The sequence below is a fragment of the Oncorhynchus gorbuscha genome, linkage group LG02 (genome assembly GCF_021184085.1).
Source record: "Oncorhynchus gorbuscha isolate QuinsamMale2020 ecotype Even-year linkage group LG02, OgorEven_v1.0, whole genome shotgun sequence".
Lineage (NCBI taxonomy): Eukaryota > Metazoa > Chordata > Actinopteri > Salmoniformes > Salmonidae > Oncorhynchus > Oncorhynchus gorbuscha.
The window spans coordinates 39,070,044-39,082,564 of NC_060174.1; the positions used below are offsets into that span (position 1 = coordinate 39,070,044).

General features: G+C 43.0%; 1 protein-coding gene across 1 annotated transcript; it reads right to left on the reverse strand.

Annotated features, from left to right (window-relative positions):
- Positions 1-8,208: 8,208 nt before the first annotated feature.
- Positions 8,209-10,136, reverse strand: LOC123992729 (four-jointed box protein 1-like). The gene has a single exon (XM_046294193.1). It carries the CDS (start codon positions 9,692-9,694, stop codon positions 8,411-8,413), a length of 1,284 nt encoding a protein of 427 aa, XP_046150149.1. The 5' UTR covers positions 9,695-10,136; the 3' UTR covers positions 8,209-8,410.
- Between the last annotated feature and the right edge of the window lie 2,385 nt (positions 10,137-12,521).

Genomic DNA, 12,521 nt, shown 5'->3' on the forward strand with positions numbered 1-12,521 from the left:
CACAAATCTGTCAGCCACGTCAATCAAGAGCCGGGTGGGTTTTCACTCAAAGAAAAAGGAGAGAAAAAAGGAGAGAAAAGAAACAAGGAAATGCTGGAACAGCACCTAGTCCTGACATGGAGGAGCTAATGTCATGCTTGGCTAGCTCGGGGAAGCAGATAAACGGGACAGGATGTTAATACACAAGAGATTTGTAATTGCAAGACTTGCAAATGTGAAATTAATGTGTGCCCTTTCTCTAACTTTCTCTCTCTTTTAAGTGAGAGAAAGGAGTTTGTACACAAAAGCCACCCAGCAATTGGAACCATTGGTAATTTGAGAGAGGGCGAGAGAGTGAGAGAGAGAGAACAACAGCACTTAAAGAAGAGAGAGCCTACAGAGGGGAACAGAAGATGTTTATGTTTTATACACTACTTCTCACACATAGACAACAGACCATTATAAAGCTCACTACCTGTCCAATTAAAAGCACTTAATGTATTGCCTATTATCTAAATCATGTATAATAGCCAAATGATATTCAACTGTGAATGATTAGTCAAAGTAAATGTCAGAACTTTCTGCAGGCTGTTTACTGTTTTGTCATTTCTCTGTAGCCTTGTACTACTGTCTGTAGGCTGTGTATTAGACTTAATGTCATCAAAACAATTATCCTGTAGCATATTACTTAACAAATAGACATGAATCTGCCTGTGAAAGGATGGATGTTTCATGTGTAACATAGGCCCATTATCTCAGTGATATATAGCAGGGAATATGTCCTACATTAATGTGTTTCTTCTTCTTTACTGTACAATATGCAATATAAAGTAAAAACACGGAAAACATTGGTTTAAAAACAGGATAGGTCCCATGTTATATGCCATGTGAGAAAATAGCGGTAGACACATTTTCCATTATACATATCACCACCAAAATCAGTCCCTCTTGAATGCATATTTCCTATATATGTTATTCTCATTAGATACAATCTCTTTTTCAAGAGACACTTGGTCCAGGACGATTGAATGAAAGAATGCTCTTGCATTAAATTGTAGGAGGATATAGCCTCGTCGCTTCAGCAATGATTAAATGAGTTCATGCTGGGGTATAATGAGAGCAGCAGATCTGTGTGATGGAAGAGGAGAGGGCGGATGTAATCTTTTCCATAATCACAGAGTACAGCAGGCAGGCCAGGCAGTGAGAGGATGGACAGCAGCTGGAGAGATGTATGAGTGTTCCCCAGTGCATGATTTATTCTGACAGAGCCTGCACAAACCAATTCCCCCACTCCACTCCACTCCCCTCCACCATGCAACTTTCCCGGCCGCCACGCAGCCCCCGTGCCAGCCTGCGCCATCCCAGGTCCTGCTCTCCACCCCCCTACTCCCTGCCCCTCAGTTACCTTGTCCCCCGGCCTTGGCTGTGCTGCCCAGTCCCAATCTCAACCCTCCTCTAGACCACCAGTTCCCTAATAGCTTTTACCCTTCTCTAGCTCCCCAACCACTGGCCTCCAACGTATCATCCCCTCAAACCCTATAGTAGCACTGCCTTGATCTGTGCCCTTATTCCCTGTCCTCCATCCCAGTCGCCTCCCTCTGGCACTGCAGTCCAAGCCCCTTGAGTCCATTGATGTACCCCAGTCCCCTCTCCCTCCTGCCCCCCAGTCTGTGCTCTCCAACCCCTCACGACCCCTGCGTCCACTCCCCTGCATCCAGTCAACTGTGACCGAGTGACTCTCCCCTCCCCTAGTATGCACCCAGCATTATAATGAAGTCACTTAATCATGCACATGGACAGGAAGCACCCTGCACTGCACAGCCACGAAGAAATGCCAGTTATGGCCGTCCACTGGCCCACGCTGTGCACATGGCCACCTTTTTAAAGATGAGTCCGGCTGGATAGTCACGTGGGATCTGGCAACTCAGGTCCAGTTGTTGCTCTGTGTTGTTTTGTTGAGTTGTTGATTTTTATGGAGGCTATTTACACTCAGTTGACATTCACAACTGTATCTTTATTGAAGCTAATACATAGCAATGTTCTTTATTTAAGAAGTTGCTTTGCGTACTAAGTGAATATAAAATAGTTTCTACTCTAATTACATATCAAAGCAATGAGTATCATAGTTTTTTTTTTCTTAAGACAACCTGACCTGTTGAAAAACAAAGAACATTATCTGAACTAATGCCCTTGAACCAATAGATCATTAAAGAAATAAGTGAAAACTTCACCGCCGACAGCTGAGCCTAAATACACAGCTGCCTTTCTCCCCGCTCGCAGGAATCTGGGCTGTGTGTGTGTGTGTGTGTGTGTGTGTGTGTGTGTGTGTGTGTGTGTGTGTGTGTGTGTGTGTGTGTGTGTGTGTGTGTGTGTGTGTGTGTGTGTGTGTGTGTGTGTGTGTGTGTGTGTGTGTGTGGAGATCCACCCTTGCCTCCTCAGGAATGTCTGCAATGTAGGAGCCTCTGGATTGTAGACCATAGAGAGAGGATCTGTGTTTTTACCTATAGGGTCTGTAGGTTCAGACACTATCCAGATACAACCCTAGCCCCTATCCCCAAGGCACTTCATGTAGATCTGAACATATTAGATATACTGTAGGTAGGTGTAAAAGCTTGCCCTCTGATAGGTTAGGATTAATTGTTGCCATATTGCTTATGGTAGCTACCAATCCAACACTTTGAAATCCAAGTGTAGGAGGTAGGGGCTAGGGGTTGTTTTTGGACAGAGCCTCAGGCCTGCAGAGATTCTCTGCCTGCTTACATAGTACATAGCTGCCTGTAGCTGCCTGCCTCCCTGGCCACCCTGTGACATTGAAAACAAACAGAGCATGAATAAGCCCAGAGGACGGCCATAGAAGCCTGGCCCCTGCACCCTGCATGGCTAACTAGCTCACACGTCCAGATGGACTAAATAAAAACCACTGCCCTTAGCAGTGGCCAATGAGGAGTTGCCATAAGGAGGCCATGTCACATAAGGGGGCTTAGAGAGTTTACTGCCTCAGGGTGGACAGTGGGAGGGTGGTGGGATGGATGGGAGGGAGGGGTCGGTAGATTTTGTGAGGTTTGTGGTCAGTCGACATAAGCCAGACAGAGAGTAAGAGGGTGAACACCTGCAATCTGTTAGGAGCGGTTGTGACTAAAGGCTTTGATGTCCGCTGGTAGCGTAATCAGAAGTGACATGAGCTCCAGTAAAAAAGCAAGAGGGGTTTCTTGTGCAAAAAAAATACATAAAACAACTACTTAAGAAAAGAAAAATGTTGTTTTCCATTTAGCTAACCACTGCAGACAGATGCTATGGGCAGGAATGTGGTTGGAGGAAGGGAGAGGGGGATAGAGGGATGGAGGGAGGGGTACAAGTCTGGTTAAGGCATACAGACCTAGGCTTAGCATCCCTGGTGTCTGTGGCCCGCCGTCGTAAATCTCTTGGAGGGTTGGCCCTCGACAGACGTGCCTTAGAGCAAGACGCCCAGCTGCAAACAACCCCCCTAAACACAGCCCTAACCCCCCTTTCTCCCTTTTACCATTCTGCTTCCCCCTCCCCAGACCACTTAGAAAATGACCTCCTTTCCCCCTCCACAGCAGTCAGTGCACGTATTGATCCCCAAGTCCCTATTACAGGACCGACAAGCAGGCAGAAAGGCAGAAACCAGGCAGGCTGCTAGCCCTGCTAAAGCTTCCAGCTCCACCTGCTCAAACTCCAGCCGAGTCTTAGGCCGCTAATCGCTCCCTGAGAATCACAGAAAGATGACACTGACAAGTGTAGTGGACACCACAGAGTTGTGTTCTCATAGAAGTCATGATAAGACACCTCATAGTGCCTAAACCCCTCTCACTGTTAAAGTGAGGCTCTTTCCCTCCCCAACCCCACTTCTGCCTGGAACAGGATTAAGAGTACTGGAGTGCCCTGCAGCTAGCTATCAACAAAAGGTGTAAAATGAACCAGATGAGATGAGGGATAGAGGGAGGGGATAGAGGGATAGCAGGATGGAGGAAGGGCTGGAAACCATTAGGCCTTCAAATGTTTATCACTGACATCCCTACAATGTGCCTCCAGCAGGTCTGGGAACAGGAGATCACAGGCACCGGAAAGGTCGCTGTGGAGCTAATGAGAAAGAGACTTTATTTCGTTTGTGAAATCAAATAAATGCTGTGCTTCCAAGATGTGACAGTTAATAGAACGATAAGAAAAAGGGGCCTCGGGTTAGCAGATGGATTTGGCCCGATGCCTTGACTGTCTGACAATACAATGAACTATTCAGATAAATTAATGAGAAGAAGGCTATTTAATTTTCAAATAAATGCTGTAACTCCATGATGTAACGGTCTAGGGAACAATAACAAAAAGGCCTCAGGGAAAGAGATGGGTTGTGAACAGTGTGGCCAAATCATTTGCATTTTTGCACTCTGGGAGTGGTCTGAATGAGTGGTCTGAATGGGGAGGGGAAAACTAAAAACTAGCTCTTATTGGCAGAGAGGTTTGGAACTCTCTTTCTTATTTGTCTATTAACTAATTTACCGCCTGGTGATGTCACCCGGCACTTCATCCTGGTGGGATGGAGTTTTAGCGGTCTTTTCAAACAGCTCTTACACTAAAATGGCATATCATAATTTTCAAAATTTCACAGTATTATTCCAACCTCATAGTGTGGACATATATATAAAACAGAAAAATCACATTTTTGACTGCACTGCACCTTTAACAACCCTTTTAATAACTTTTACATGAGGCTGAATTCAAATTGTGAAGTCAGGACTATTATTAGTTTTGCTCCAATGTAATAGATTTACCGTCAATAACTGAACTGTTGCATTAGCATCACAAACACAAACCATTGATATTTGTACATGATGTTATGATATGGTAAGATAGTTACAATAAGCTTATGACACATTTACAGTGCATTTGGGAAGTATTCAGACCACTTTACTTTTTCCACAATTTGTTACGTTACAGCCTCACTGCTAAAATGTCTAAAAACCTGTTTTCGCAATGTCGTTATGGGGTATTGTGTGATTGATGAGGATTTTAAAAAAAATTTTTTTTTTTAGAAAAAGGCTTTAACGTAACCATGAAATGTCCCAGATTGTGCCTTTAAGAAGAGCTTGGATATGGGGCAGGGGGTTAGAGATTTGATTTAGGCCCTGCCTGATATAGAGATAATTAGAGGGAGTGACAGAGACCCTATCTCTTGAATCCCTCCCTCTCCCACTAATGGGACCTACAGTGTTCAATTGACATGTTTCCCTTTCTTTAACAGTTTTATGTAGAAGTGTGAGAGTTATGTGGAGTATAAACGCAAGCAACAAATGTATCTTTTCCACAGGAAATGGTCCCTACTTTACCCTCTCTTGTGTTTGGTTAATGTGAGTGTTCTCAGTAGACAGGAGAGAGCTGAGCCCTGTAATTGTCTCAGACAGTGGCTGTGTCCGAATACCCATATATGAGAGAGAGAGAGAGAGAGAGAGAGAGAGAGAGAGAGAGAGAGAGAGAGAGAGAGAGAGAGAGAGAGAGAGAGAGAGAGAGAGAGAGAGAGAGAGAGAGAGAGAGAGAGAGAGAGAGAGAGAAAAGAGAGAAAAAAACTCTGAGTCCCAGGGTAACAGGCTCTGAGGGCACTGCATTTCAACAGCACAATGGGTACACTGTAGTGGACAAGGATGGGACAAAGCCCTTTATATGAAAACCTGAGGACTGAACACACAGAACAGGCAAATATTGGACCTGCCATTGTACTCTGCTAAAGAAGGGTTGAATACCAAACATGTGGTCTTGACAACTTAAATTACAATATACTTAGCAAAAAATACAGGAAGATTGGAATGTTACAATGCACATTGAATTGATGAAAGGGGATTGCAATTGTTAATGTCAAAAACAGGGTAACATATACAGTATTCACAGTGTAGCATGTACAACAAATATGACTGGGTCATGACATTAAGCAGTGGTGTAGTGGTTCTTGGAAAAGTGGGTATACTCAAATTTTGCAAAAATATATTTCAAAACGGCCTGCCCAATGAAGGAAAGGCGCCTTGTGTGAAAGATGCTAGGTTTCCCTAGTTTTTTCAGGTTCTCACTCTCAAAATCGAACTGTTTTACAAAAATTGTATGTTCTAAGTCCACAACAATGCTTAAAGCTGTAATATGTAACTTTTGGACGACCCAACCAAATGCACATAGAAAGGTGAGTTATAGATCTGTCATTCTCATTGAAAGCAAGTCTAAGAGGCGGTAGATCTGTTCTTTGTGCGGTATATCTATGCATCCTGTTCTTATGTTTTTATTTTTGCATCTTTTACTTATGGTTTTGTACCCCAGGTTCAAACAGCTGAAAATGTTTGGCTATGGAAAATATATTTCTTAGGTTTAGATGGTATGCTGATTATTTACACTATACTTGCTTGTTTTGTCACATAAACCGAAATTAGGGAACTATTAGAATTTTAGCAACCAAGAAATGGCAGAGTGGTTTCTGCATAGTGCATCTTTAAACCACACCAGGAGACCATTTTTGGGGCCTGTGTGAAATCAGTCCAAAAATTTTTAGGAGTTTTTTTGTTGTTGCAGTCAACATTTAATTGGGAAGTTTCGGGGGAAAGCCTTAAAAATGTTCATTCAAATAGCACTAAATTCTATGAACCTCTCCCTGCGACAATCATGAGAGCTGCACACTTTGACTGTCTGATATTCCGCTGAAACTATACCGAACAAAAATATAAACGCAACATGAAACAATTTAAGAGATTTTTACCAAGTTACTGTTCAATTGAGGAAATCAGTCAACTGAAATAAATGTATTAGGCCCTAATCTACGGATTTCACGTCTGGGAATACAGATATGCATCTTTTGGTCACAGATACCTTAAAAATAAAAATGGGCCTCAGGACCTCGTCATGGTATTTCTGTGCATGCAGATTGCCATCAATAAAATGCAATTGTGTTCGTTGTCTGTAGCCTGCCCATACCATAACCCCACCACCACCAAGGGGCAGTAGGTTCACAACATTGACATCAGCAAACTGCTAGTCCACACGACGCCTTACATGTGGTCTGCGGTTGTGAGGCCGGTTCGATCCACTGCCAAATTCCCTAAAATGATGTTAGAAGTGGCTTACGGTAGAGAAATTAACATTGAATTCTCTGGCAACAGTTCTGGTGGACATTCCTGCAGTCAGCATGCCAATTTCACGCTCCCTCAAAACTTGAGACATCTGTGGAATTGTGTTGTGCACATTTTAGAGTGGCTTTTTAATGTTGCCATGTGTAATGATCATGCTGTTTAATCAGCTTCTTGATATGCCACACCTGTCAGGTGGATGGATTATCTTGGCAAAAGGAGAAATGTTCACAAACAGGGATGTAAACAAATTTGTGCACAAAAAATGTTATGCGTATGGAACATTTCTGGGATCTTTTATTTCAGCTCATGAAACATGGGACCAACACTTGACATGTTGCGTTTATATTCAGTGTAGCTGTGTGTGCGGCAAGCATGTGCATATATTTCACATGCTTTATTACGATTGTGTAGGCTACTTTGTGAATAAAGTATCTATTGTACTACATAATTTATATGGCATATACCTTCACTATACTACTTTGTTACGCATCAGTGGGGATTAAGTAGTGAGTATACGCAATGCCCACGGGGAAAAAGTGGGTAAATGGCATATATCTGCTACCTGCATATATCCCCCACTACACCACTGACATTAAGGCAGAAGATACAATCACAAGACAACCAAATACACGAAAGTGTTTGCAATGACAATTGATTGTACAGTAGGCTAGAGCTTCTATAAAAGGAGTGAGACAGGTGACAAAGTCTACATTATACATTTTTGTGGCAACAAATACAAAACTTTTTAGGAGTAACCTATTAAGGCCTGGCTCTCATTATCAAGCAATCCAGTTTCCTATGGAGATTATTGAACACAATGCACCTTGTGAATACAGATGATATGAAGTGATTATTCATTATCCCCCCTTACACCACAATAGTTTATTCCTATTAATAAACACAGCTGTGTAGCCTATCAAACTCCTGAGGTTGAAGGCTGACCAATAAACCTAAATAGCTACAAAGATGCATTGGTTCCTAAACAGCTACAAAGATACATTGGCTCCTAAACAGCTACAAAGATGCATTGGCTCATATCACATTATTCCTGCAGCTATGTTTTGAGGCTGGCTGAAAATAAATCATGACCCATCCTGCACGAAGCCAAAAATCAACGTCAATGTGACTATTTATGGAGACATATAAAGTAGGCAAAACGTTGTTTTCACAAGAGGTAGTTCATCAATATATTAAAAAACTGTTTCAATTGACGCGCATTAATCTAGTACAGGTGTGTGGTTACTGATTTGCAGCACACGTCATTCTGTGGAGCAGATGCCAGATACAGAACCTCTAAATGAGAGGAATCAAAACTAAATGCCCAGCTGGTGGTACTTCACCTTGCAATGCAATATGTGTTTGTATAATCTGTTTATTCGACTCTGTAGTACTCCCGCATGTTCATCAGAGAGAAACCCTAATTCCGGAGACAATGGTTCGCTGTCTCTGTACAGCTCGAGCAGCCGAGTCCTGGTGTCCCTGCGCCGGTGCAGTTCTATAACACGCTGTACTGTCCTCTTTCTGAACACACACACCGAGTCCAAGACGGTGCTGTGGTACTTCTCCCACATATCCAGTACACGGTAACCGTGCACAAGCCCTGCCTCGTTGTCGATGAAAACCAGGTCGCCACGGGGTGTTCTGAGCAGGTTGTTGGTCTCCCTCTCCATCACGCGCGAGTCCCACTGCAGGCTAAAGAGGTTGCTAACGAGCCTGTCGAAGTTAGCAGACAGGTAGTCCAATATTATCAAGTCCGTCCACTGCATTAGCTCGAGCAGCTCCGCCGTCGTCTTGTTCCCCAGCTCCCCCCGTAGAGGACGCAGCCCCTTGCTCTCTTGGCGCAGCGGCGCAGGTGTGATTACCCCTGTCAGGTTGGCGACCCACTGGGTGAGCGAGACCACCGCCCGCTCACTCCACTGTAAACCTCCTATTCTTCTTCTCACAGAAGCCCATTGTTCACTGTCAACGTTCAACTGGGCGAGGATGAGAGGCGGCAGATTTGTAATACCCAGCAAACTAGCCAGGTAATAAGTCAAAGTTTCCCCCTGCACCTGGTCCGCGTTTATTCCATAACGCACGCATGCTTTGGATCGGTCCGAAAAAGTGGCCAGTTGATTGGATATTCTCCCACAGCCCGGCTCCAGTCTGACAATCCGATGTCCCCGGGCTCTCCCTCTCCATGCCCGGGCATGTTCCTCACTGAAGCTGACGGGAAACTTATCCTCAAGCCATTCACTCCAAAAAATTCCCTCAACCGGAGAGCCCAATTTGTCCGGGACCCCCCTCTGTGCTGACCCCTTGTTATCTACATTCGTATGGTAATCTCTGATTCCTAAAGAGCCAGTTTGATCCGCAACACCAGTGAGATTGTGGGCATCCAGTATGCCCCCCAAATGCAGTCTCTGTGCTACTGGAACGGCGAGCAAAGCCCGGAAAGTTTTAGCAGAGAGGTCCGGGGATGGCCCAATGTCAGCGGAACCCCTACTCGTTAACTGTAGTCCTGTGTTGTATCTCTCCAATCTGCTCCAGACGTAGAATACACTGGCACAAGTGCAGAGAAAGAGAAGTGCAAGTAAATTCGCCGATACAGCCCTCATGGTTACTGAAAGCCGCCCTTCCCTTTGTTGCGACGAGATGACTAGCACATCCCCGACGGCTTCAGCTTCAATTATGAACGAGTGTGTGGAATAAGAACTAGGTAGGGTAATCCAAGTGTTGTGAAACCACACCTAGCCAGAGTGCGATGCCTAGCACAGGCGCTGCGTCCTGTTCCCCGTTCACGGGCGGAGTTGTACAGTTTGGATCACGGAACCGCCCGTTAAGAAGCAACGAGGTTCGCATCTCTGTTCCCGTTGGGGGAACTAAAATCATTCTCCGTCGATAGGATATGAGCCATGACGCAGTCTTTTCTTTAACGGATCATCTTTTTTTTCAGCGTCTCTCGTTCCGGACAGCAAAGTGCTTTTTCTCTCGCTATACGCGTCTCCATCTCTCCGATCTCCACTGGGTGCTGGTTGAGTTGGATTTGTGTTTGAGTTTGATTTGTGTAGTAGCTTCTGCTCCACAGAGACAAGGGGGGGGGGGGGGGGGGCACGTGACTCGGGCTGCGAGCTGGGTAGGCTTATCGTCGGAAGTGGTGGGTCATATGGAAGCGTACTTTGGAGAGCTACACATCCAGAGCAAGTGCACGCAACGGCGACTCGCTTTTATCTGAATCAAACCGGTACTTTATTCCATTTTTTCAGTTTTGTAAAAAAATACATTTTTAAACCATTGGACTATACATTTTGATTTGTCTAACCCTTGTTGAGCTACTAGATTATTCCATAGTTGTGATGTCCTCACTATTATTCTACAATGTAAAAAAAAAGTAAAATAAAGAAAACCCTTGAATGAGTAGGTGTGTACAAACTTGACTGGTATATATATATACAGTACCAGTCAAAAGGGTAAAAAATTGGTTCAATGTATGCATCATATATGGAACCCTCAAAATGGTTCCATATAGAATCCTATATGGTGTAATAAATTCATTATGACTATTAAATAGCAATATTTTTTTGTGCTAAGAATATAATTTAATAAACAAATAAATAATGTACAAAATACCTGCATAGTTTTTTAGAATTTGTAATTATATGCAAACATAGTTTTGAATTATGCACTGGTGGCCAGGGAGGCATCTCTTTGTTTGAATGATAGCCCATGTTAACTCTGGCTGACTTTTTTCAATACAACTTTGTCCATTAGTCACAGTGCATGAAAAATGTCTCTTCTGCTCCATTCTCAGTTGTCATCAGCAGCAGCCGAAAGAGAGATCCTCTGCCTCTGATGGTTTTGGTTACTGCCAGACTGAGCAAAACATAATCTTACAAGTAATGTAATGATTAATAAACTAGGTTATTGAATCACCAAGACTTAGTATACATAATGTATTACACTATAAATAATGTATACATACCTCTGTCAGCAGCAGCCTTCAAATGACTTCATGAAACATAGTCCCCTCAATTGACTCCACACTGAAATACTGAAATAAAAGTAACACTTAGCTAATTACCAATGTCAGGCTGGGTCTGTACCTCTATTTGGTATATCCCATAACAACAAATCATGTTTATTTGAAAGAGTTAGCTAGCTAGCTTTAAAGTAGAAAATCAAAGTAGCCTTTTCTGTTTAACTAGCTAAGTCCACCCATTTTGTCATCATTGAGTTGGAGACACCCATTCTATGAATTACTATTTCTTTTGTTTCAACTTTATGTATCCTATCCACCTCATGTTTTTACATTACGATGGGCACATCCAAACAATTGAAGTGATGGATTCGACTTAACTTTACTTCCCTCCTGCAGTGTGCCGATGGCAAACGCCAGAGGGAATTATTTGAAGGAGTCAATTTATAGAGTATTAAAGTAAAGTAAAGACACATGTAAAGACATTTTATGAGCCCAAGCCCAACAAAGCTGAAATGATTGTGCCATTATCTTAATATTATTTATATTTGTTACCAATACATAGCTATGTGACAGGCTACCACACATTAAGCACAACAGAAAAACTTAAAAGCAAATATACGTAGCTATGCTCTCTTTTGTAAGTCAATGAAACAAGCTCCAATAAGCAACTTTGTTTGAGCATGAACTATATTACAGTATTGTATTATGCTGTATTATATGAACTGTAATTACACACCTCTTTTAAACCATGAGCCTGGGAGAGAACATGTGATGTTGGTGCAGGACATGCAGCCTACAAATGTTACAATTATAGAGACCAGCAGAGCTCATGGTGCGTATTGCTCATGGCTTAATTTTCAAGAGACAGAGGCTATAAATTAGAAGCTGATCTAGCTGATCATTCTTTAGCTAAATATAAGGCTAATAGAATTGTGTAGTGTTACCATTCTGTATACTCCCCTTGTCCTAAGGGTAAAAATGATCTGCCTTCACTAAACCCCTAAAATAAAGCAGCTTAATTGAATTTTAATCCCCAAATCTATTTTGCATGAAGAAACAACCTGTCATTCATCACAGACTTTGTGAATATCTGGGGTTTCTCTCTTCACAATGCAGAAAGACTGCATTTAATCAGTAAGATAATAAAGACAAAAAAGACAAAAAACATGAAGTACATAAATAAATCAACTCTAATTAGCACATCGGACAGTATGTAAGCGTGTGTGCATGGACTTTGCAGATGTATTTCTCACATGTGCCGCACATAGTATTTGTTTTACAGTTCTTCTTTGGGGGGCAGAATTGGCATCTCCTCCTCTTGCCTGCTCCAGCTGCAGCCTCAGGTGGATCAGGACAAGATTCAGCCCCCTGAACAGCTTTCACAAGCGCTACAGAGGCTGCTGTACGGGGGAGGTGCTCCCTTCTTTGAATGTGTGGGGTTACAAGTGCCTTTCCCAGATGCTCCA

What these genes read in the sequence shown, in the direction of transcription:
- LOC123992729 (XM_046294193.1), bottom strand. Translation starts at nt 9,694, where the DNA reads ATGAGGGCTGTATCGGCGAATTTACTTGCACTTCTCTTTCTCTGCACT.